This window comes from Lissotriton helveticus, chromosome 1_2 (genome assembly GCF_964261635.1).
Source record: "Lissotriton helveticus chromosome 1_2, aLisHel1.1, whole genome shotgun sequence".
Classification (NCBI taxonomy): Eukaryota; Metazoa; Chordata; class Amphibia; order Caudata; family Salamandridae; genus Lissotriton; species Lissotriton helveticus.
The window spans coordinates 84089977-84116382 of NC_136058.1; the positions used below are offsets into that span (position 1 = coordinate 84089977).

A 26406-nucleotide genomic window follows, 5' to 3' on the forward strand; every position below is an offset into this window, starting at 1 on the left:
GAAAAATATAACGGCCACAAAATCTTAAGTGTATGAACGGAGTTCAAATTACTCCTCAATTTCGTGTTTCACACTGGATGAAAGTACTGATGCAACAGATGACCCATTTTACTTTTTATAAAAAGTTATTTAGATTTGAAAGTACTCCTTTTGCAGCATTTAATAAATAAAGGAAAATACAACTAGATGCTTGCTGGTATAGAGGACCACACACATTTCGGGCAGACTGGTAAAGAGATCAGAAGGGTTCCCCTGACTTAAAGGGAGTATTGGGAGGCAGACCCTCTGATAATCTCTTTTGGACAGTATTTCCATACCCGTCCCTTCTTAAAATGGGCAAAGATCGAATCATTTTCCTTCCGCCCCTGCTTTTGAGTAATATCATGCAGCTCATGACTTTCAGCCTGATTCATCAATCTCCCGTTTTTCGAGCCCCTAATAGCGAATCATAACGAATCGCTATTAAGGACTTGCAAAACGTGATTCATGTAGGAATTGCAATAAATATTGCGATTCCTACATGTTCCTTATTTGCGATTAGCTAATTGCTAATCGCTAATAAGGAATAACTCCCCATGCATTCCTATGGGCCTACAGGCCCATAGGAAGGAATGGGTAGTTATTCCTTATTTTGCGATTAGCAATTAGCTAATCGCAAATAAGGATGCGATTTCAAGGGTGCAGGGGTGTCCAAAGGACACCCTGTAGCACCCCTGAAATGTAATCTACATTGGTGTTGCGCACACACATGTCCAAAGGACATGTGTGTGTGTAACATGCAACTTAGAAAAATGCATTTAAATGCATTTTTCTAAGTTTTTGCTATTTACCGAGAGGTCTGACCTCTCGGTAAATAGCGGCCCAAAATTGCATTTTCGCAATTTTAAAATGCTTCATGAATTGCATTTAAGGAATCTCAAATAGAGATTCCTTAATGTCAATTCTTCGCAAATGTGCGAATTCTTAAATAGCGAATTTTGCATTTGGGATGATGAATCCCAAATGCAAAAATTGCACTCGCAAAAGGCAAGATTCTGAGAATCTTGCCCTTTGCGAGTGCAATTTAGCTTGATGAATCAGTCGGTTTGTGTGTGTGACTCAATGACTGCGCCGATCCCAGAATTAAAAGCCATATTGTCATTTTCACAAAGATTATGTCTTCGCCAAAGCAATGTAAAAAAATGCTTTAAAAAAAATTTTTTTTTTTTTTTTTTTAGTTCTGGCACAGCCAATATCTTTTGTTTAGAAAAGAATGCACAGCAATGCCTTTTTCTGCTTTCCCATTTCCTGCTTGCTTTTGCCCACTGTTTTTCTGTAATTGTCCTCTGTTTCAGCAGTTGTACTCTGTATTGCTGCTGCCTGTGCCGTCTTTCTCCCAGGCGTTTTCCCCACGTTCTTTCCCGCCGCTGCATCCCCTGCGGCCCGCCCCCCGATTCGTCCTCGCTCCCCCCTCCCAGCTGCTTCTCCCTCCCTCGACCCCTTATAATGCAGGCCGCTGCGCGCTAAGGGAGCGACCCTTGACCCCGTTTTCAGGCCAGGTCGCTCCCCAAACGCAGTAGCACACCCTGCTCTCACCGTGCCCCTGAGCCCTGCTACTGCTGGTTCGATCCCTGGTGGCCCAGTGGTGGGTCTCATTCCCTATCGTTTTTTAATAATTTCACTCTGCCTTTTTCTGCTTCCCCCTTTCCTGCTTGCTTTTGCCCACTGTTTTTCTGTAATTGTACTCTGTTTTTGTAATTGTATTCTGTATTGCTGCTACCTGTGCCGTCTTTCTCCCCCGCGTTTGCCCCACATTCTTTCCCGTTGCTGCGTCCCGCACCCGAGCCCCGATTCGTCCCTGCTCCCCCTCCCAGCTGCTCCTCCCTCGACCCCTTATAATGCAGGCCGCTGTGCGGCCGCGCCGCCGGCGCGCCTAAGGCAAGCCCGTCTGCGCCCATCCGCACCTGGACCGCGCCCAGGGCAAGAACCCCTGGCCCCCGCCAGAGCCATGCAACCAGTCTGAGATACGACACCGCCACCCTCCACGCACTCAACACCAGCCGATCATCCATCTGCTACAGAGCCACCCCGAAACGCACCCACGGACCCTTCTCCTGCCGAGCATGTAATTTCACCTGCCTCCGCACCACCAGCCCTCCCCCAGGACCATGCAACAACAACCACCTCAAGTGCATCCTACTCAACACCCGCTCCGTCCACAAACACGCCATCGAACTCTGGGACCTCCTTGACACTAGCGCACCGGACGTCGCCTTCCTCACGGAAACCTGGATGAACGCCTCCTCAGCCCCAGACATCGCCACAGTAATCCCGGACGGCTACAAGATCACCCGGAAGGACCGCGCCAACCAAACCGGAGGAGGAATCGCCATCATCCACAGAAACTCTATCAGCGTCACAACCAACACCGAGGACGCCCTCCCCTCCGCCGAACATCTACACTTCCAGATCCACACCGACCCCAAGACCACCCTCAGAGTAACCCTCGTCTACAGACCGCGCACTCAATTCAGCGAAGCCATCGCCGATTTCATCAGCCCGCATGCCCTCCCCTCCGCAGACTACATCCTTCTGGGGGACCTGAACTTCCACCTGTAGAACAACAACGACAAGAACACCACCTCCCTACTTGAAAACCTCACCAACCTCGGACTCAGGCAACTGGTGAACACCCCCACCCACCTCGCCGGTCACACACTGGACCCCATCTTCTCCGCCAGCAACGTCACCGTCAGCCACACCACCAGCCTACAATGGACCGACCACAGCTGCGTCCACTTCACCTTTCAGAAGACCACATCCCACCACTGCCCGCAACAGATCCCCCACAGATGCTGGAGCAAAGTCACCGCAGGCCAGCTGACCACATCACTAAGCCAGAACCCACCAAACGACACAACTGACGCCAACGCCGCCACACGCAACCTCACACAGTGGATCAGGGACTGCGCCGACGCCCTTGCACCACTAAAGAACCCCTCCGACAAGCCCAGCAACAAGAAAGCCACCTGGTTCACCGACGACCTCAAGAACTCAAAGAAATCATGCCTGACCCTCGAGAAGACCTGGCGCTACGAACAAACAACAGAGAACCTCACAGCCCTCATGAACGCCACCCGCAAACACCACCATCTGATCCGCACCACCAAAAGGACTGCTTTCAAAGAACACCTAGACAACAACGCGCACAACAGCAAGGAGCTCTTCAGCATCGTGAATGAACTCTCCAACCCCAGCGCCAACGACATCCCACCCACGCAAGACCTCTGCGACTCCCTCGCCACCTACTTCCACCGCAAGATTGCCGGCATCCACGACAACTTCGACACCCAGACCCAGCCACCAGCCACCGAGCCAATGCCCCCCACCTCCACCCTCAGCACCTGGACCCCCGCCAGCACGAGGACACCACCCAGGACACCACCCACATCATGAACACAATTCACTCCGGCTCACCAACAGACCCCTGCCCTCACCACATATTCAACAAAGCAAACGCCGCCATCGCACCCCACCTCCGGAACGTCATGAACATCTCCCTCTTGTCCGCTACCTTACCGGAGAGCTGGAAGCATGCTGAGATCAACGCCCTACTGAAGAAATCCACAGCAGACCCAAGGATCTCAAGAACTTCCAGCCCATCTCCCTTCTTCCCTTCCCAGCAAAGGTCATCGAGAAGACCGTCAACAAACAGCTGACCACCTTCCTCGAGGCTAATGGCTCCCTCGACCCCTCCCAGTCCGGTTTCCGAGCCAACCACAGCACCGAGACCGCCCTCATTGCAGCCACCGACGACATCAGGACTCCTCGCTCACCATGACCAAACAAGTCAACGCCATCTCGTCCGCATGCTTCAACACTCTGCGCATGCTCCGAAAGACCTTCAGATGGATCCCCACCAAAACTAGAAGGATGGTCACCCAGGCGCTCGTCACCAGCCGGTTGGACTACGGAAACGCCCTATACGCAGGAACCACAGCAAAACTTCAGAAAAGACTCCAGCACATACAGAACGCATCCTCACGCCTCATCCTAAACATCCCCCGACACAGCCACATAACCGCTCACCTGAGCGACCTGCACTGGCTCCCCGTCAACAAAAGAATCACGTTCAGGCTCCTTACCCACGCACACAAAGCACTCCACAACACCGGACCCGAATACCTCAACAGACGACTCACGTTCCACACTCCAACCCGCCAGCTCTGCTCTGCCACCCTCGCCACCATCCCACGGATCCGCAGAACCACTACCGGAGGAAGATCGTTCTCCTACCTGGCTGCCAAGACATGGAACTCCCTCCCCGCCCACCTACGTCGGACCCAGGACCACATCACCTTCAGGAGACACCTCAAGACCTGGCTGTTCGAACAGTAGCAGCACCGCCCCCACCCCCCCCCCCCCCCCCCGCAGCACCATGAGACCCTCACGGGTGAGTAGCGAGCTCTACAAATGTCTTGATTGATTGATTGACAATGGGCTTTGTGTAGTGTAGGGCAAATGTAGAATGTATTGTTGCCATAAGAGCTAGGTTGTTAGGGAATGAGGGGTGATCGTGAGGAAAAGACGGTTGGAGTTGGTGTGCGAAATAACCTGTGCTGTGCATCCTGCCTAGAGGAAATAAAGCTTAATTTACTTACTCCTTTGTGGTGTTTCACTGGACTTAACTGGCAATGAGCGGTTGACTAGGCAGTGGGACCTCGCGTGTTCCTATTTTGCTGTGCTTCCTCGCATGTTCCATCTCTCTGAGGACCGGGTGTGGAGCCGTTTTCGGCTGATGCTGCCACTTCTGTATTCCCGAAGGTGTCGCACTCCCTGGATATTGAGGTTTCGGTGAATTCTAGGTCAGGACGGAGGCGAGGATTATGCATATCTTTCTTCACTTTATTATGCATAGCAAGTTAAAAGAACTTTAAACAGAAAATATCAATAAACATAACAGACTGTACATCCCATGAACCTTAGGGGAGCAGCCTCCATGGCAACGATAGTCCAATCCTGTAACAGTCCATAATATATAATCCTATGACGTCCCTTCCGCTTCACCTTTCTTCACTGCTCGTCAGTTAAGTGACATCCCTTACATTCATTGATGTTAATTGTGGTCTGTGTTGCGTTTTTTTAGGAGTGTTTTTTATTGTTGTATTCTGCTTTGATTAATCCTTTGCGCAGCAGGCTTTTGCCCGAGCGCGTTCTCCCCTAACAGATGCGGACCTCCCGTTGTGCGCTTCGCGCGCTGCGGGGATTCTGTCAGGCGTGCCAGGGCTGAACGAGGCAGCTCCGTCAAGCGCTCCCGCTGGCTTTAATGCGCTTTTGGGAACTCGATGCCGAGCTTGGAGCTGGTCCAATTCCTGACCAACTCTCTCCGTTTGACACCGCTACGTGGTGATTTCCCCACACGCGATTTGCTTGCAGCGCCACCTAGTGGTGACTGTTATATCTCCTTCAGGAGACTGATTTGACAGCTTTAAGTAATTCTAGCTGTTTGAGCACCGGAGAGGGGGCTGCCTGGTATATAATCAAGGTGTTTTTTGTGCTCACACCCTCTACTATCAGGTCTTCTTCTGAGGACCACTTTTATTCCTCTTTCCAGGAGGTGGAGGAGGAATGCCCCCGCCCAGCAACTTCCACTCGCAGTGGACCAAGCCCTCTTGCAGGCCATATCTAGGGCGCTGGACCCCCTAAAGGATAAAGTGGATCAGTTGCCCGAAAGCATCCCAGTGGTGTGAAGCAATCCCAATTTTGCCGAGGCGGGTCCCAGTGGCTCACAAGTCGGGAATAGAAAGGCCATGAAGCGTCACGTGGGGCACTTGTAAGGGTTTGACAAGCTTAGAGAAACATTCCTAAGGAGTGCGCAAACGCTCAAACACGCACCCTGTCGGGAGGAGGAGGAGCCCAGAGAAATCTGCAACACTGTTGCCCCAAATTTGGACCCCGACGGCAGTCTTTCCCTTGAGGGGGAAGGTGTATCGGAGGGAGATCGCTCCTCCGACGAGGATAGGGGCTCGGGTCGTCCCTGGCGGCCAGGTTCTCATTCCTCTGAGTCCCAGGAGGGGGACAGAGGACACTCTGACATGTTCAAACCTACTCAGATTTATCACCCTAGGTCGGCAGAGTTGATCCCTGACTCCAAGGTGGCAGAGTATGTGGCGGCAAAAATCAATCAACCTCTGGACAGGGAAATTAGGACTAGTATGAGGGGGAATGTCCCAGGCCCTCGCTCAAAGGGAAAGTGGCACACACTCCAGAAATAGATGAGAAGCTCTCTACTTTTTTCTCCAAATATATGAGAGATCCCAAAAAAGGAATAGACAGATCCTGGAGAAATTGTCAGGATAAACTCCTGGATGTGGTAAAGCCCTTGACCCAAATCATCCAACTGGCGGAACGTTCAAACGAGTGTGGATCCCCTTTGTCTACGGACATAGTCACTGGTTGGGCACAGTGGGCCTTCTAGGCAACGCAAATTGTGCCCTGGCAGCTGAGAGAAGAAGATCCCTCCTTATAAAGATTTACCCCAAATTAAGGGACCTAGCAACCTCTGAATCGGGCCCTGTGGCTCAAGGTAAACTCTTTGGTGAACCTTTTGTCAAGGAGCATAACAAATTTGTCACCACCTTTTCAGCCCTGGATAAGGCTCAGGCCTCCATTAAAAAGATATTTCCAGGACGGGTTTTTGCCAGGCCGGAAGAGGCAGGGGTCGCTCCTCCGGACGCATCCAGAAGCAAGGACCCTCCAACAGAGGTCATCAACGACAAAATAATGGCTGGAACGTCGGCCGAGGGATCCTTTTATCCCAGCAGAGCTTCCGGAAGAGGGAAAGGGCAGAACTGAGGAGGCACTAACGGCCCTGCAGATCCCTCTGGTAAGAATGACCCTTCCCTTCAAGATCTAGGGGGAGGTTCCTACTCTTGTCTCACAATTGGGGAAAGATTACATCAGACCCGTGGGTATTGCAGACTGTAAGAGGATTTCACACAGAGTTTCAAGGCGCCCCCCATTCAGGTGGTGCGCCCACGACCCTTACATTTCTCAGCAGAAGAGGAGAGATTGATAGAAGCAGAGGTTTCAGAACTTCTAAGGAAAGGTGCTATTTGCAGGTCGGCTTTTCATCCAAATGGCTTTCTCAGCAACTCTTCCTAGAACAGAAAAAAGACAAAGGCTTCAGGCCGGTTATTAATCTAAAGGAATTCAACGAGTGTCTGGTTTACCGCCACAACAAGATGGAGGGGATCCACCTACTCTGGCACATGCTCCTGCCAGGGGATTAGATGGTCAGACTCGACCTGAAGGACGCTTTTCTGACAGTCCCCATTTTCCCTCCTCACAGGAGATATCTCCAGTTTGCTTGGAAAAGGCAGATTTTAGAGTTTCGAGCACTGCCCTTCGGCCTCTCCTCAGTCCTGTGGTGCTTCATATTGGTGGTGAAGATTAGACTGAGGCTATCCTTAAAACTAGACCACTTGCATCGTGGCAACTCCTGCGCCAGGTATTATGGTGAACCCACCTAAGGCATTTTTGTGTATTCCTGGAGAACCACCAGTTCTTTGGTTACAGTGGAAGGAATATTTTTTTAATTATATTACTACAACAGACCATGCAAACAAATTGTCAGCTGAGAGGAAGAAAGGATTACTTCTTCACTCCTTAGGTCCGGAGCGGTTGAGAATATATAATCAATTCTCTAGAGAGGATAATGTAGGGAATGAAAATGTTTTTTGTGAATTCCTTAGACAACTAGATGCTTATTTTTCGCCAGAAGTCTGTATTGGTTTAACACGCTTGTCTACAAGTTCTTCCACAGAAAACAAGAACCGAGTGAGTCTATTGATGAATATGTATCTGCAATGAAAAAACTTGCATTGGACTGTCGTTTTGGTGGTATACAGGAGTAACTTATAAGGGATCAGGTGGTGATGCATGCTCATGATCCAAGAAAGATTATGGATTAGTGAAGGTAGTCTTTTGAAAGATGTCCTGTCTATTGAAAAGCTGAACTATCTGGAAGATGTGCTAAGGCAGCGGAGAAACAACTACAGGTTGTAGCGAGAGTCATACCTAACAAATCCAAGGTTATCAAATCCAATGTGGCTAAAGCTGGTAAAGATGTGGTCAAGAGAGAGGATAGGAAAACCAATGTGAGCAAGGAGTTACGTTGTTATAGGTGTGATAGTAAGAATAATCTAGCGAATGATAGAAATTGTACCCCAATTAAGGAAAAATGCAGCGCTTGTGAGAAAATTGGGCATTTTACTCGAGTTTGTAAACAAAAGTCACTAAACAAGAGAAAGTCAAGTGCATTGGGGAGGTAGAAACAGACTCCACGAGTGAGGAGGATGGGGATACAAATAATGCAGGTGTGTTGAATGTGAGAGGAAAGGTGGTTTTGAATATCGAGAGTGGCAATGACAAAAGTGAACCCATGTGCTACATGAAATTCGGAGGTGTAGGAATCACCATTGCTACAGATTCCAGTTCAATTTACTATTGTGAATGAGTTGGTATAGAAAGACAAATTTGAGAAGAAATTGGGGTTGCACCTGTTTGAAACAGACATTACACTTGAGAGTTATAACAGTGAAACGTTAAAAAACGTTAGGGTATTGGAATCTTGTTTTGAGATTTAAGACCAGGAAACCGATCTGTAAAGTGTATGCCTCCAGGAAAGGTCCTTCAGTGTTGGGAAGGAAGGACCAAAGAAATTTCAACATTATTTTGGATCCTAATGGGGTTGAATGAGCACTTGTACTGGATGATGGGGAAGTCCTTGGGAAAAAAAGTGAGGAATTCCCAAGAGTGTTTGCAAAGAATGTTGGAAGGATGGCTGGTTTTGAGCACAATATAATACTGAAGGAGAATGCTATACCCAAAATTCATAAGCTTAGCTTAGAAATATTCCAATATTGGAAGGTGAATTGAAACTTCTTGTCAGGGAGGATATCATAGAACCGATTGAGTCTGCAGAGTGGGTTGCTCCGGCAGTCGTTGCCCGAAAAGCTGGTGGTAAAATCAGATTATGTATCGATTTGCGCCATCTCACTGATAATATTTTAATTGACCAGTTCCCATTACCAGAAATAACGAGTTATTAACCAGGACTAGAGGCATGGAATTTTTCTCCACGATTGATTTATCGCAAGCATACCACCAAATTCCCTTATGCGAGGAAAGCAAAAGGTACACTTCGTTTATTACACATGAGGTTTGTTTCCAGTATAAAAGGATGCAGTTTGGGCTTGCCTCCGCAGCAGCGGTGTTCCAACGATTGATGATTTACATTTTTAGTCAGTATAGCCAGGTGTTAGTATTTCAGGACGACATATTGGTTATGGGGAAAGACAGGAATGAGCATGACTCTAACCTTAAATTAGTCATGTCTTTGCTAGACATATTTGATCTCACAGTGGAGTATTCTAAGAGTAAATTTGCTGAGAGACAGATTACATACCTGGGACATGAGATAAGTGTGGTAGGGATTCAACCAAAGAGTAAACTGGTGGAAGCTATTAGAGATGCCCAAGTACCAAATTTTAAGAGGAGGTGAAATTGTTCCTCGGGTTGGTACAGTTTTTCTCTAAATTTGTTAAGAATTTCTCCATGAGGACATTTCATATCAGACAACTTACTTAAGGTCAAAATTAAATTTGTATGGTCTGAGTAATGTGAGAGGGAGTTTGTTGATCTTAAAAATGTGATTTAAGCAGCTCCTACATTTAAAAGATTTGATCCCCTGAGTAAAAGTTTGATCACAACACATGCTAGGAGCATAGGCATTGGGGCAGTAATGTCGCAGTACGATGAAGGGAAGGAAGTAATTGTTGCGCATGCCTCAAGGTCCCTTTCTTCGGCGGAAGAAAAATGTGCGGTGATTAAGCGTGAGGCTTTGGGTGTGCATGGGAACATTTTCGTTCATTCATTTGGGGGAAAGAGGTTACTTTAATTGTGACAATAAGCCTCTAGTTAAAGTAAAGTGGGTATGGTCAACGTGTCATCTGGGTTAGCCCGCATTTCTATGAGAATGTTAGATTATATATATATATATATATATATATATATATATATATAAATCGAGTACATACCAGGAAGAAAGAATGCAGTTGCAGCCTTCCTGTCTCACATGCCTATACAAATGTCTGAACATCAATATAATTTACTTGAAGAAGCAAAGGTGGGTTTTGGTGTGGGAAAATGGGGGCAGGGCTTTAGTAAAGAAGAATGGGATGAGGAATGTAAAAAAGATGATACTTACAAAGGTCAATGAATGTGTAAATGAATATATTTACAACAAGGGGTGGGGATGGACAGAGTCTCTGAATTAAGCAGAATACTCTCACCCAGTCAAGAGATCAGGGCTAGATCCAACACCGTTTTTTAGCTCATTGCACCATCCCAGTTTCAGAACCTGGCTGTATGCAAATTAGTCTGTCCCTGGCCCAGTGCATCATGGGAACAGGGCAGACCAGACTACAAAAGCCAATTCTTACACTGGGAAGGAAACAAGCTTCCGGGGACCGGTTTCTGGCATTTCAGCCGTCTTCGGCCCGGCTTGCTTGAATCCTGATGGTGCAATGAGCAAGGGACTCACATCTGAGTATACCCTTCCACGCTTAGGGTGGACAAAAATATTTACAACAAGGGGTGGGGATGGACAGAGTCTCTGAATTAAGCAGAATACTCTCACCCAGTCAAGAGATCAGGGCTAGATCCAACACCGTTTTTTAGCTCATTGCACCATCCCAGTTTCAGAACCTGGCTGTATGCAAATTAGTCTGTCCCTGGCCCAGTGCATCATGGGAACAGGGCAGACCAGACTACAAAAGCCAATTCTTACACTGGGAAGGAAACAAGCTTCCGGGGACCGGTTTCTGGCATTTCAGCCGTCTTCGGCCCGGCTTGCTTGAATCCTGATGGTGCAATGAGCAAGGGACTCGCATCTGAGTATACCCTTCCACGCTTAGGGTGGACAAAAATATTTACAACAAGGGGTGGGGATGGACAGAGTCTCTGAATTAAGCAGAATACTCTCACCCAGTCAAGAGATCAGGGCTAGATCCAACACCGTTTTTTAGCTCATTGCACCATCCCAGTTTCAGAACCTGGCTGTATGCAAATTAGTCTGTCCCTGGCCCAGTGCATCATGGGAACAGGGCAGACCAGACTACAAAAGCCAATTCTTACACTGGGAAGGAAACAAGCTTCCGGGGACCGGTTTCTGGCATTTCAGCCGTCTTCGGCCCGGCTTGCTTGAATCCTGATGGTGCAATAAATAAAGGATAAATAATAAATGAAGGTTGGCCGTTGAAGAGTGAATTAAGGGAGGGAAGACCTTTTTAGGAGGTGAGAAATGAGTTAGCAAGTAACAAGTTGAATGTGTTAAGTGGAGAAAGGTTAGTTCCCCAGAGGTTCTAAGAAAAATAATAATTTTTTTATGTCATGAAGGAAATTTAGGGATTGTAAAGATGAAGTCTAGTGTCAAGAGTGTCAACTAGTGGTGGCCAGGAGTGGATATAGATGAGGAACGAGAAGTGAGACAATGTGGGATTTGTAGGTCAGCTGATAAAATGCTTAAAACTTGTAGGCCCCCCCATGAGTGATTTTGTTTGTCCTGACAGTCTGTGGGAATGTGTAGCAGTGGACATTATGGGCCCTGTGCGCAGTTCAGGGAAATATATCATTACACTAATGGATGTTTTTTCTAAGTGGCCAATTATAAAGATTATCAAGAAGTTAGACACTGAAACAGTTTTGAAGTTTTTTGATGAAGTTTTCCTTAATGAGTGTACCCCTGCTGTTATTATACGTGACAATGGAGTACAATTTACATCAGACAGGATGAAACTGTATTTGAGTGGGTGTGGGATTACTCACAGAACTACTTCATTGTACAATAATGGAATGGTAGAGTGGTTTAATAGAGTTTTAAAAGCTGCCATTCAACTTGCATGCAGGAGTGACATTTCGTGGGAGGTACACGTTTTTAAAACAGTAAGGTCATTGTGTGCACCTTGCAACATAAATGAGGGATGTGGCAAGGCACAGTTTACAGTATGGTTAGAACATGAGGTAGAACCGGAAGATGGCTCAATAGAGGAATGTGTGGAGGTAAACACGGACAAAATGGTAACCACTGGATACTCCAAGGACTGACTCGGTCAAAAGAGGGTTTTGGAAGAAATGAGTATAAGACCGAAAAGGATCACACGGCGTCCTAAAGCGTTAATGATTACCACTGTATTTCAATTGTTGCTAACATTTGATACTTTGTGTATCTTTTTATTTTGTATATTTGTTTGGTGGGGTTGGCCGGTTGATCAAAATGCATATGGTTCTAGTTATGTTTATGTGAGGGGGAGGTGTATAGTGTTGGGCAAATGTAGAATGTATTGATGTAAAAAAAGGTAGGTTGCTAGGGAACGTGCGGTGATCGTGAGGAAAAGACGGTTGGAGTTGGTGTGCGAAGTGACCTGTGCTGTGCATCCTGCCCAGTTGAAAAAAAGTTTAATTTACTTACTCCTCTGTGGTGTTTAAGTACCCTTTGGTTCAGCGATCTTCCATTTTTGGTTCTTTTGGTTAGCTCTCTTCAGCCACTGCTGGTGTATGAGGACTTCAGCTCTGGCATTTTAAACCTCTTTCTTTAACAACGTCTATCTGTACTACTTAAGATGCAAGAAAGCCCGTTCACTGTAATTTGTCAGAAGGTATTTACATTACTGGATATTTTGCATGAGTTTTGAGACAGAGAGGGGATTTCCAAGCAAGCCTGATCCTCTTTGGGTGTGTTAAGATTCAGCTTCCTAAGAAAACTTTGAAGGAATGGTTGCAAAAATGGTGCATGTTCTCTCTAAAAATGTTTGGGAAGCAACAGATATCGCAGCCAGTTTAAAAAACTTTTTTTGAACTTGCAATTCGACTTGCCGATTCACAAAATCTTTATATTTAGTTTCTTTCTGTTTTTTAGCTAGCCTCAGCAGAGTCAATTCTCAGTTATATGTCATGACTCAGATTCTATTCAGAGGGGAAAGGGTAATTAAAAATCACCCAAAATTAACAAACCGAGGACTTAGCAGAGCTAGGCACAGTTTACAGACTCCTACAGCACTGGCCAAGGCCAGCCACAAGCCAATGATGTCTCCATCATGTCAAGCATGACAATCCATATGCCAGTGTGAGTAGTAGGCCAGGAGCGAGTACAACCATGCCAAGGATGCCCACAATCTGTAAAGAATTAGCAATATTATACCAGAGTAGGCATTATGCCAAGGGTAGGCGGCATCATGCTAAGGACGACCACTTCAAAACACTTGGGCTGAGTAAGATCAAAACTTCAGTTGAAAGCGCTACCCCTATCATCAATGGTACATTCCCTGATCTATTTCTCTACAATGACAGCAGCAGCACAAACCACTTGCCTTCACTTTTCTAATTTGTAAAAAGTAAAATTCAACTACAATGGAACATTTGCTTGAATAATGTAGCCTTAATCTCAGCTGCAAAGTTATTTCTACTTTAGTCTTCACGATACAAGCTAGAGCACCAATTTTATGGCCGCAACTGAATGCAAATTAAGAACAAACACAAATTAAAAGATGATTTTTAAATCAGCTCTATTAAAAGATATTTTTATTTTGCAACGCTGGAACACAAACTGCACCTTTAACTTCCTGAAGAACGCAGTTAAACACGCCCCATCTACATCCTGCCCAAACCAATTTTATTACATTATGCTATAACAAACATTTAACGTACAAGTTTAAGTTCACAGATGTTCCCTAACCTGGACGAATTTTAAGAGACTCATAGTGGAGGACTAATGTAGGCTCACTAACTTATTTAAAAGCTTTTATATGGATCAAAATTGAATATCCAGGCATTCATTATAGGACAACAAGCACTACAAAGTATGGATTTTAAGGCTGCAGACAGACATCAACATTTTCTTACCAAACTGCTGGTGGAAGCACAGCCTGGAGTTTGTTTACTCCTCCATCAATGGGAATAATGAACTGGACATTGTTGAGAGCGACCGGTGTAGTCATCGCTTCCGAGTTATACTTGTAGTCTATACGTAGATCGGTGCTTGTTGGTTCACACCGCCAGCTCACTGCAAGGTTCAGAGGAGTAGACTGGAGACCTTGAGAAGATACCTGATAACATTAAAAACAAAACGTAGTTACTTTAAACTAAACACTCTATTAAAGCAATAACATTGAATCTTCCCCACCAAAACAAATACCAGTCGCAGAACCACAAAGGTGGTGGTACCTGCACCTAGCGATTCTCACGTGTACTTCACAGCGGTTGGCTTGGGTTTAAGGAGGGTTGGTTTCATTGTGCAAATTTCCAAAACTATGACTGTTATATGTTTGTGGCAAGACTAGATAGAGGCCCATACATTTAGCCAGTTGAAACAATTGAAATTACATTTGTGAGAATCAGAAATTGCCAACAAACATTCAGTATGTGTTAAAAATTGGATTTCTGGTAGGCTAGGCCTTGTGCCTGAGCCAGGCAGAAACCACCACTCTAGTCAGTGCAAGGGAGTTACACCCTGAAGATAACCCCTGCGACACCCTTGGTATGTTGGTACGAGCAGGCAAGATGTAAAGCGTTTGCGCAACACACACACACAGCAGCGACACCCTAGGCACACCACAAAAGAAGCTCCACACAAGGTTATATAAAAAATAGCCTTTGTAGTATCATAAACACATTAGAGCCATAATCACAAATGTACACTGTGCCACCTGGCACTAGGCAATACTTCACAGGGGATTACATACAGAACAGGGCCAATTGGGCCACTGTCAAAACCATAAGAACAGGTAAGTAATAAAACAACCAGTGACTACTGGTAAGATACAGTATTTAGTGGAAACATATTATGCATAAACACATTAGGCATAAATCACATTTTAGAAGTGCACCATAGTAACACTCCCTCGGTGCCCACATCACCTCAGGCATAAACACATCCTTTTAGGGCCTTGTGCCCTACCAATACCACCAAAATGACCCCAGACAAACTGGCCTTCCTTGGGGCCCGTCGGAGCTGTCCCAAATGCCCTCTGTCCCAAAAGTCAGGGCGTGATAATCGTAGGGCCTTCCACCGGGCCTTCTACCAGGCCCTCCGGCTGCCAATGCAGCAGACCGATGTCTGTGATGCACAGCGGGATGGGTGGTGCATCCTACCCCTTCCTCGCTATTATAAATGGCCGGCCCCCGTTATTGCAGCGGCCTGCACTCTCGAAGTGTAGCTGAGAAAATCAGCCCTGGCACCACTGTGCCTCTAAGCCCCACTCCGGGACTTCTAAACAAAAAGTGCCCCCTCGTTGCAGCTGCCCACGCTCTTACGGTGCAGCTGTGACAGAAACAAAACTCTGGCACCAACCGTGCCTTGAAAGCCCTCTTTAACGGGGCTCTTCGGGTGCCTTATTCACAGCACCAACAATGCTCCAGGCTCAGCCCCACTCACTGGGGCTTCTGATGTGCAGGTTCCAGGCACCGACCATTAGCCTGGCAGCCCCCACTCACGGGGCCTCTCCTTACTTTGCCCGGTCCCTTTCCTGTGACACAGGACTTCGGCCAGGAGCCCGCGAGGCTCCGGTCCCTCTCGGGGTTGCTCATAAGTGCGGGTGGGCTCCTGTCAGGGCTTGCTCCTGCCTGACTTCCGGCAGCGTCGTCCGCCTGGATTGGTCCACGGCTCCCTTATGCAGCCCTGCCTACCACCAGGCAGCTTGCCTGACTTCCGGGACACCGCTCGTGGTGTGGCGCTTCTCGGGACACCATAAATGCGGGGTGGGCTCCCGCTCCACCTTCTGCAGCTGCAGGACAGGGGAATCCCCATACCGGGGTTACCTCGGGATAGTGCGCGGCCCAACGCTTTGGAGCCCAAAAGGTCCGAGGTGCTCCTTACGCCACCTGTGGCCCCAGCAGCATCCAGCTGGTCCATGACAGCAGGACCGAGCAGCGTTATCCCCAAGGCAAAGGGGTGAATCTAGCAAGGACCCCACGCTGGGTTCAAGGGCACACCGGGCAAAGCTGGGCCCAGGCAGGCCAGCTCACACAGCCCTCCAGCAGAGTGGCAGCCCCTCGTGGAGGTTCCTCCTGGGGCCCAGCAGGTACAGAACAAGCCCCCAAATAGCACACCTTACATGGGGTCACAACCCCAATATTTATACTATGTTCTGTCTTTGTTCTACCCTGGCAAAGGGCACGGGAACCAGTCCCAAATGGTTCTGGGGGTACAGAATCACTTTGTGTACAGTGCTCACAACTTCCTTTGTCAGGTTGGGCTCCGTCTTCAGAGACACCACGGGGGGGGGGGCAGAGCCAGCAGTGAACAAGGCAGGCACAGACCTATTCAGGGTCAGGGGCTACTCCTCCCACTACTCCAAATGCAGATCTGCCCATTCAGCCTAGCGCGGACTCACCCAGCCCCTCTGGAGCCACACACCTCGCCAGCCCCAGTCACTCCACAGCCAGACATGCAATACACATCAGGCAGGCAAAAACATAGCACACAGAAATGCCAACTTCTAAAAGTGGCATTTCTAAAATAGTGATCATAATTCTGCGCACACCATTAAGCAGAATGTATTATTACTATTCCAAACATACCAAACTAGACCACACTGCTCCTCTCATATCAGGAATTAGCACTGAAATCCCCAATCCATTGCTATGAGAGGGCAGCCTCACCCCAGTGAGAAACCAAAATGTCTGTTTGTCACTACCAGGACATGTCACACACTTATGGTACATGTCCTACCTTTGACTTACAACCACTTTGCGTGCCACGTCACAGCGGCAGTAAAACTGCGCGCAGAGGCCCTGCAATAACAGAGGCCTGAGACAGGTTTGAAAGGTTACTTTGGTGGGTGGCGCAATCAGTGCTGCAAGCCCACCAGTAGCATGTCATTTACTGGGCCGGGGTATCTGAGATACTACTTTACAAGGGACTGACAGGTAAATTAAATACGCCAAACAGGGTTGACCAATCTGACCATGTGTACCACAGAGAGCACACGCACTTTACACTGGACAACAGTGTTAAAGTGCCCAGAGTCCTACAACCACCAACACCAGGTCAGAAAAAAGACGAGGAGGTAGGCAAAAAGTTCGGGATGACCCTGCAAAAAGGGCCAAGTCCAACAGTATGGTAAACCAAATAATGCACAGCTCCTCTGTCCAAGAGACCTTTAACTGGATCCAGAAGATCCTTTTTATTGGATCCTTTTCTTTTATTATAATTTTGATAAAAGGCATAAATAGCAATACATTTTTTTCAATGTTGGCTTTTCTATAGATATCGTCATTAAATCATTATACAATCTATGCAAATGCCCTTTATCAATGAAACACTTTTGCCTTTCGAAATGTGATGTTGTCACATGCCTGCTGTGCTAACAAGCGCTGGCAAAGCTAACAGGCATTCCCTTTAATATGGAAGCACAGACCTATTGGCTTTGCCAATGGGTGCTTAATTGCTTTGGCATATGGCCTGGCAAAAAGCACTCTCATAATAGCAGTCTATGCTTGCACACATGGGTGACCAGCATTGAACTGTGTTTGTACAGGATCAGGAATTCCTTGGACCCTCAGTACTAAGAAACATAATGGCACCGAAGACAGCACTGAAAAAACTACCTAGGCCAAGAAGTCTTATGAGTCAATCAAGCCATAATGGGATCACCACACCAAACAACAAGGGCTAGTTCTTCCTTCATCAGAGACCCCAACACTAATCCTTCCAGCTGGGAACATCATGAGACTGAACGTTTGATCTCCATGGCCGATTTATGCATTAAATATAGCGCTCTGCTGCCTTTTGGCTAGATTTGTGGTATAAAAACAAGTTACTTACCTTTGGTAACAATATATATGCAAGCAACATAGGTTAGTTATAAAATTCCTTACCTTAGACTTACCCCCAGGAGTCAGGCTGGATCTGGAAAGTTTTTCGTCAGCAGTAACCCTGTGCGTCGGAAGGTGGTGTTGGTCGACTCCACGTTCATCATCGGCGTTGTGATCGCCAGGATGATGTATGTATGTATGTATGTATTGGTACTCTTTTATAGCACATGTCTTGTCACCCAACGGGTATCCTGGTGCTTTGACTAAAAAGGAACCTGCTTCGCACCATGCGGACTTAAAGGAGCTAGTGTGTCCCAGCCTTAGGAAAGAGATGTGTTTTTAGGTTTTTCTTAAAAGAATTGAGATCGTTCGTGCTTCTCAATCCTAATGGAAGAGCATTCCATAGCCTGGCTGCCGTAAAGCTGAAAGATCGGCCGCCCAGTCGCGATCTCAAAACTTTAGGCACCACAGCAAGGTAAGCAGAAGCCGAACGAAGGGATCTGGACGGAGTATACCAATGAAACATATTCTGTAGTGGCACTGGGCCATGTCCATGGAGGGCCCTAAATACAATACATAAAGCTTCAAAATCAATCCGCTGAAGGACCGGTAACCAATGAAGGTCCCTTAGTGCCTGGGATGAAGAGTCAAAACGGCGACGAGCCAACGCTAATTTAGCTGCAAAATTCTGCACCCATTGCAGTTTTCCTGTCAAAGTAGATGGTGCTCCAAGGAAAAGGGCATTACAGTAGTCCAAACGACTTACAATAATGCTTCTCACCACCTCTGGCCTACTGTCCAAGGGAAGCATCGGAAGGACCTTCCTCAGCATTCGAAGTAGTCCCATACAGTTACTCACTGTTTTATTAACAGCTGCATCCAGTTGGAGGTTAGACCCAAACATCACTCCCAGATTGCGGACCGAGGTGGCAGACACAGACGTGCTCTGGAAGGAAAGCGGCCAAAAGTCCGACGGGAGCGGTCTAGGGACGCGATCAGTAGTGCAGTGTAAGACTTCTGTCTTAGAGCTGTTAAACTGCAACGAATTCTGATTCAGCCAATCAGCAGTTGCGCGCATACATCGGTGGAAGGTGTCCAGCGTCACTGTTTCTTTGCCCTCAAGCAAGAAGACAAGTTGAGTGTCATCCGCGTAATTCATCACCGCTATGCCGAAAGATCTAATTAACGCAATCAGAGGCCGCAGATATAAATTAAAGAGGATAGGGCTGATGGCCGACCCTTGTGGGACCCCTTGCTCCACTTTCCTGATGTCAGATTTGAAAGGTGGCAATGACACTACCTGATGACGATTTCCAAGGTATGATGTCAGCCACTTCAGAGCAAGGCCTGTTACCCCCATTTCCTCTAGTCTTTTAATCAGAATTTCATGGCTGACTGTGTCGAACGCGGCCGACATATCGAGCAGCACTAAAAAGGCTGCTCTTCCATGGTCGGCTCACGTCCTAAGATCGTCTAACACAGTCACCAGCGCTGATTCCGTCCCGTGAGCCGGTCTAAACCCGAATTGAACCTCATCCAGGCAGGACCCGGTCTCCAGATACTTCGACAGATGTTTTGTAACCCACTTTTCCAGAATTTTTATTGGAAACGGGAGCAAGGAAATAGGTCGATAATTTGCTGGGCAAACCGGGTCCAAGGTATCCTTTTTAAGAAGAGGGGAAACCACAGCTAATTTCCAGCAGTCTGGTACCCGTGCTGAAACCAGGGACTGATCACAGATGGCAAACAGCGGGGGGAAAAGTTCTTCCCGGAACAGCTTCCAGTGTTTATGTGGAAGCGGGTCCAAAGGTGATCCCGACGACACGCTGTGAGCCAAGGAAATAAATTCCTCAAAGGTGGGAGATGGAAAACAGTCCAACTTGGCAAAGCTGGGGGTTATTTCTGTGATAGGCTCAGGGTGCAGTTCATTACCTCTTAGAGGATTACCGCTAGATGTAACGCCAAGATTGTTCAAGATGGCTGCGATTTTATCCTCAAAGGCCTGCGCCAGTGAGTCACACAGAGACTGAGATGCGGGGATAACATTGGCCGCGGTAGCAGGGCATGACAGGTCCTTCACGATTTTAAACAAAGTCTGTTATTTGTTTACTGCCACCCGCAAAGACTCTTCCAGAAACCTGGCCTTCGCACTTTTGATCTGTGCTTTGTAGATGGACAGGGCCTGTTTGTAGAGAGCCCGGTCGGAGTCCGAGTAGTTCTTTCTCCAGGTACGCTCGGCCCGCTTACATTGGAGTTTAAGTTGGAACAACTCTTCGGAAAACCATGGCATAGCCGGAGTCGGCCTGTTTCTGATTTTCCGTAAGGGGGCCAAGGAGTCTAGTGAGGACACGATCCGTTGGTTGAGTCTTTCGTAGCTCAAGTCTACGTTTTCCTCTAGGGTAAAACCCTCCGAGAGTAGTAAAGGTAGAGGGGACTGACTCAGGAGTTTTGACCATTGTCTGGTACTTTTGACCCCACCTAGATTCCTATTTTTCCCCTGCCCCACCTTGGGCGTAAGGGAGAAAAGCACCAGCGCATGATCTGTCCAGCATTGGGGCAGGATGTTCCGTACAATTACGTACTCTGGATCTGCAAAAACTAGATCCAGTATATGGCCCTTTACGTGGGTATGGGTGAGAACTAGCTGCTGCAGCTGAATACTCAGGCAGGTCTGGGTCAGGTCTGTAAGCGCAGTCTCTCCAGAGCCGCCTGACCAGAGATTAAAATCTCCCAGTACCATTAACCTTGAACGTGAGGTGGATAGATCAAGGATTAGCTCAATCAGCCCTGCCACAGCTGAGATAGGGCTAGATGGAGGTCTATAACAAAGCAGACTAGTAAATAGAACGCCCCCCTGCCCATTCAGGGAGAAGGCTAATAGTTCACACCCGGGAATGGTCTTGATGTCAATCAGGGATAGATCTATTGATTCTCTGAAAATCAAACCCAGTCCTCCTCCTCTAGCACCAATCCGAGGGATGTGCCTGATTTTATATCCGGAGGGGCAGGCCAATCCCAGCTCTACTGCACAGTCCGTGCTTGTCCATGTCTCTGTCATGAGTAGAATATCTAACTCATGGCAGTCGATCATGAGGGCAATATCCCCGTGATGCGAGCACAGCGATCTCACATTTAGAAGGCCACACCTAAACGAGTCTGTCTGCTTCTCTGCTACCACTGCTGATCCACTTAGCAGGGGAGTGGTGTTAATACCTAAGAGTTCATCTCGAGTGTAGGTGATAGTCCCCTGAGGTGGTAATCCAGGGAGACCGGCAGCCGGCGCGTCCGTTGCGCGAACGGGCGCAAACGGGCTTACCTCTGGCGCATCTCCGGCGCCCCTACGGCGCACCCGCTGCGCGCCGTCGCTGCGCGCTTGTCGAGCAGCCATCTTAAGAGCCAAGGCCGATAGATCACGTGGGTCCTGGCAGGGCGAGTGGCTCTCCCTCACCCAAGATGGCGCTCCGTGAGGAAAAACCTTCCCCCAATCCAAAATGGCGCTCTGAAACCGGCGCGATGATTATGCAGTGCCCCCGAGTCCCTTCTACCCCACGAAGTGTGGGTGTGCAGGAGTTTAAATGCGGGTAAGATCTCCCTATAATTCCCTCTAAGCGGCGCAGGCAAAGGAAATGTAAACCGAGCGGGCGCTCGACGCAAATCAAAAGGATAATAGTTTTAAAAAGTATTAAAATGCAAAGTAGAGCGTTTTACACGCAGCGCGAGTGCAGGAGGCTAGTAGTCTGCCTAAGCGAGGTAGGAGGACCTACTTTTATTACCTCCTCCTCCAATGCGTGGGTCCTGGCAGGGCGAGTGGCTCTCCCTCACCCAAGATGGCGCTCCGTGAGGAAAAACCTTCCCCCAATCCAAAATGGCGCTCTGAAACCGGCGCGATGATTATGCAGTGCCCCCGAGTCCCTTCTACCCCACGAAGTGTGGGTGTGCAGGAGTTTAAATGCGGGTAAGATCTCCCTATAATTCCCTCTAAGCGGCGCAGGCAACGGAAATGTAAACAGAGCGGGCGCTCGACGCAAATCAAAAGGATAATAGTTTTAAAAAGTATTAAAATGCAAAGTAGAGCGTTTTACACGCAGCGCGAGTGCAGGAGGCTAGTAGTCTTGCGCTAGCAACATAGATGCCGCCCTCACATGCCAACGTCAGTTCTGTCCACGCCAGAAGCGCGGAGCCATGCATGACACTGACCACTGGTGCACAAAACTAGGGCCCTGAAAGGAAGTCCTTAACCCTGGAAATCAGTTCGCAGAGCGGGGAGGATGGGTGGGGCAGTAAGGAATCTATAACTAACCTATGTTTCTTACAGATATATCATTACCGTAGGCAAGTAACTTGTTTATCTGAAAGAAACAGTTAGTTATATATTCCTTACCTCAGAATAGATACCCCAGCAATACCAACCCCGGAGGTGGGTCTGCGAACCAAGTTCATACCAGAAAGTCCTGGAGAACAGAACGGCCAAAGAAGCCGTCTCTCCGGACTTGGCTGTCCAGGCAGTGGTGTCTCGTAAACGTGTGCAGCAATACCCACATAGCTGCCTGACAGATGGCATTTAGGTGGACCCCTCGTCCCAAAGCAGTAGTACCTGCTGTCGCCCTGGAGGAATGGGCATGCATCCCCAATGGAGGCTCCTTCTTTGCCAAAGAATAGCAGGTTTTGATGCACAGAACGACCCACTTAGAGATGGTCTGTTGGTGCACGGCCCAATCTTTCTTAGCGCCCACATAACCAACAAAGAGTTGGTCGTCCACCGGAATTGTTAGAAGCGATCAATGTAGAAGGAAAGCGCATGTTTTGGATCCAGACGGTGGAGCCTCTCTTCCTCTTTCAAAGGATGTGGAGGCGGAAAGAAGGTGGGCAAAGTGATGGTTTGGCCAATGTGAAAAGAAGTAACCACCTTGGGAAAAAAGGAAGGTCTAGTTCTGAGGACGACCTTGTCTGGATGAATAGCCATAAAAGGAGGCTTGGAAGAAAGAGCTTGTAGCTAACTCACCCTGCATGCAGAGGGGATCGCCACCAGAAAGACCGCTTTCAGAGTGAGAAGTCTGAGAGGACAGTTGTGTCGGCTCAAAGGGAGCGCAGATAAGGAAAGTAAGAAGCAATTTCAAGTCCCACTGAGGCATTACAAAGGGAACAGGAGGAAAAAGATGAGTAATGCACTTAAGTAATCTATTTACAAAAGGGGACGTGAACAGAAAAGGCTGATCAGGAAGCGTAAGAAAGGCTGAAAAGGCCAAGAGGTAGCCCTTTAGAGTGCCCAGAGCAGCGCCCTGTTGGGCCAAAGTAAGGAGGAACAAGAGAACCTCAGAATGAGGGGCAGAAAGGGGATACACAGCCTTTGCTGAGCACCATGCCACAAATTTGTTCCATCTGCAGGCATATACAGTCTTAGTGGAGGGACGCCTGGCTACCAAGATAACATCACAGACTTCGGGAGGCAGGTCAAACGATGTCAAATGCCGTCGCTCAATCTCCACGCATGGAGGAGGAGGCTGGACAGGTTCGGGTGGAGGACCGTTCCCTCCTGCTGCGACAGAAGATTCTCTCGCAAAGGCAGTCTGATTGGAGGATCGATGCACATGTTGAGCAGCTCGGGATACCAGACTCTTCGTGTCCAATCCAGAGCCACAAAAATGACTGTGGCCCGGTCGCGCTTGATCTTCTTCAGCACTCTGGGCAGAAGTGGTATAGGCATAAAGACGTATACAAGACCGCAACTCCACTGGTGACGAAAAGCTTCGCCTAGCGAGTGCCGCCTTGGAAATTCCAACGCGCAGAATTGCTGACATTGCGCGTTCTCTTCGGTGGCGAATAGATCTAATCAAAGCTCTCCCCACTGTTAAAAGAGACCTTGCACCACCTCCGAGTGAAGATGCCATTCATGATCCATCATGCACCTGTAGCTGAGTTCGTCCACCCTGGCGTTCAGAGAACTTGTTAGGTGTTGAACCACCTGGGAAATGCCCTGATGTTCCAGCCATGTCCAGAGACGGAGAGCCTCTTGACATAGGGTCCACGACCCCACCCGCCCTGTTTGTTGCAGTATCACATGGCGGTGGTGTTGTCCGTGAGCACCTGCACTACTCTTCCCCTGACAGAGGGGAGGAATGCCTTGAGTACAAGACGAATCGCCCAAAGCTCCAAGAGGTTGATATGGAGCCCAGACTCCGCTGGAGACCGGAGACCAGAGGCCTCTGATCTCCGCCTCCCCCATGTGGCCACCCCATCCCAGAAGTGATGCATCGGTCGCCTCCGCGAACTCTTGTTGAGGAAGGGAGAGGATCTGCCGTTGACCCAATCCTGGTTCGTGAGCCACTACTGCAGTTGCCGTGCAGTGCCCTCTGAGATCTGGACGCAATCGGGCAGGTTGCCCTGATGCTGTGCCCACTGGAACTTCAGGTCCCACTGCAGAGCCCGCAAATGCCATCTGGCATGATCACCCAGCAGGATGCAGGAGGTCATCAGGCCCAGTAGCCAGAGGGTCATTCGGACAGAAAACCGTGAAAGAGGCTGAAAGATCAGAATCCTAGCCCGAATATCCAGGACTGGCTGCTCGGGAGGATAGGCCCAAAACTGCGTTGTGTCCAGAATCACTCCCATGAAGAGGAGCTTCTGAGAGGGAGTCAGGTGCGACTTCTGCACATTGATGGAGAACCCCAGCAAATGCAAAAGGTTGGCCGTAGTCTGGAGGTGGGAGACGACTGCCTGGGGCGATCCCTCTTCAACAGCAAGTGGTCGAGCTAGATTAAGATTGGAACCCCTGATCTGGGCAGATGAGCTGCAACCACGGCCATCACTTTCGAGAACACCCGATGGGCGCTGGTAAGGCCAAAGGGGAGCACGGTAAACTGAAAGTGCTCATGGCCTACCGTGAACCACAGGTAACGCCAGTGGGTTGGCAGAACGTGGATGTAAAAATAAGCTACATGCAAGTCCAACGCAACCATCCAGTCTCCAGGGCCGAGGGCAGACAGCACCTGAGCCAGGGTCAACATTTTAAACTTCTCCTTCCGGAAGAAGCGGTTGACATTCCTGATATCCAAGACAGGATGCAGGCCCTTATCCTCCTTGGGCACCAGAAAGAATAATAACCACAACCTACTTCTGGGGCAAGAACTAGTTTGATGGCGCCCTTGGCCAAAAGACCCGTAACTTTTTGTTGGAGAAGGGCCAGATGATCCCCCGACATTCAATGGTACTGAGGTGGACTGGCTGGGGGGGGAGGTAGTCTCGTAGGGTAGGGAGAGCCCCTTCGGACTATCTGCAAAACCCACCTGTCCGACATGATGGTACGCCAGTGGGGGAGATGATGGCGAAATCTGCCACCCACTAGCGTGTAATGGGCCTGAAATGTCGGACTAGGGTTTGGAGTCTACAGCAGAGGGGGCGGTGGTGCACTGGCCAGCCTGCTGGCCCCCAGAACCACAGCGGTGGTTCCCACGTCCCCAGTCGCACTGGGGCTGAACCGCTTGCGCCGACCTGTTGGCCCTGAAAGGAGCGTGGTGGGGCACCCCTTCCGTAGCCACGAAAGGGGCGAAAAGAAGACCATGCAGGGCATGTGGTGGAGAGGCCCAAGGACTTGGCCGTAGCCCGAGATTCCTTGAAACGATCTAGTGCACTTGTCGCCAAACAGGTGATGGCCATCATAGGGTATGTCAATCAGCATTTTCTGGACATCCCCAGACAAACCAGTCAACCTCAGCCAGGCGTAGCAGCGAAAGGCTACTGACAATGAAATCATCCTACCCACTGAGTAAGTGGTGTCCAGTCCACAGCAAATGTTAAGCTTTGCTGCGTCTCTCACCTCTGCAACTGCACGGGAGAGCACGGCCCGGGCCTCCTCCGGGCAAGGAGGCAGCACTTGCGCCACCGTATCCAACACAGAGTGGGAATACCGGCTCAACGGACATGCGGTGTTTACCGACCGCAGTCCCAAGCTGGAGGAAGAAAACATCTTCCCAAGCTGGTCCAGCTTTTTGGATTCCCCAAGGCTTGGACCACCAAGCTCTCAGGGGTGGGGTGCTGGAGAGGAAAGTGGGGTCGCCCGGGGGTCAGGCGGTTGCGTCGGGCAATCATCCTATCCACAGGAGCCCCTGTGTAGGGCCTGGACCAGGTGCCCAAAAGGATGTCTGTTTGCACTTCATTGAACGGCATCAGGGGCTCCAAAGAGCTTGCTGCCGGCTGAAGCATGTCTGTCAGGAGGTTAGTACTGACTGCCACTGTAGGTAGCTCGTGGTGGAGAGCTTTGGCCGCCCTATGCAACACCACTGCGTATGACACTCCCTACTCCGTAGCCACAGTAGGAGAAGAAAACATGCCTAGGTCTGGGGAGGTATTCAGAACACTGGCATCCCCCAGTTCCTCTCTCCAGTCCAGATCACACTCCAACTGGTCTGTTAAAGGGTCACCAGATCCCTCCCAGTCTTCCTCACCCTCCCCTGGCTGTCAATCTGGCTGAAATGAACCAGGGTGGAACACAAGTACAAAAGTACCCATCGGCGGAAAATCCTGTATTGGTCGAGGCCGGTCCGTGTCCACATCGGA

The 26406-nt window shown here is 48.8% G+C and overlaps 1 protein-coding gene across 1 annotated transcript in view; it reads right to left on the bottom strand.

Annotated features, from left to right (window-relative positions):
• Positions 1–26406, bottom strand: part of SGIP1 (SH3GL interacting endocytic adaptor 1) — a 1317316-nt gene that overhangs the window by 100720 nt on the left and 1190190 nt on the right. Inside the window, exon 19 of the mRNA XM_078668946.1 lies at positions 13942–14144. Coding sequence (XP_078525072.1) covers positions 13942–14144 — 203 coding nt within the window. The remainder of the gene's footprint in view (positions 1–13941; positions 14145–26406) is intronic.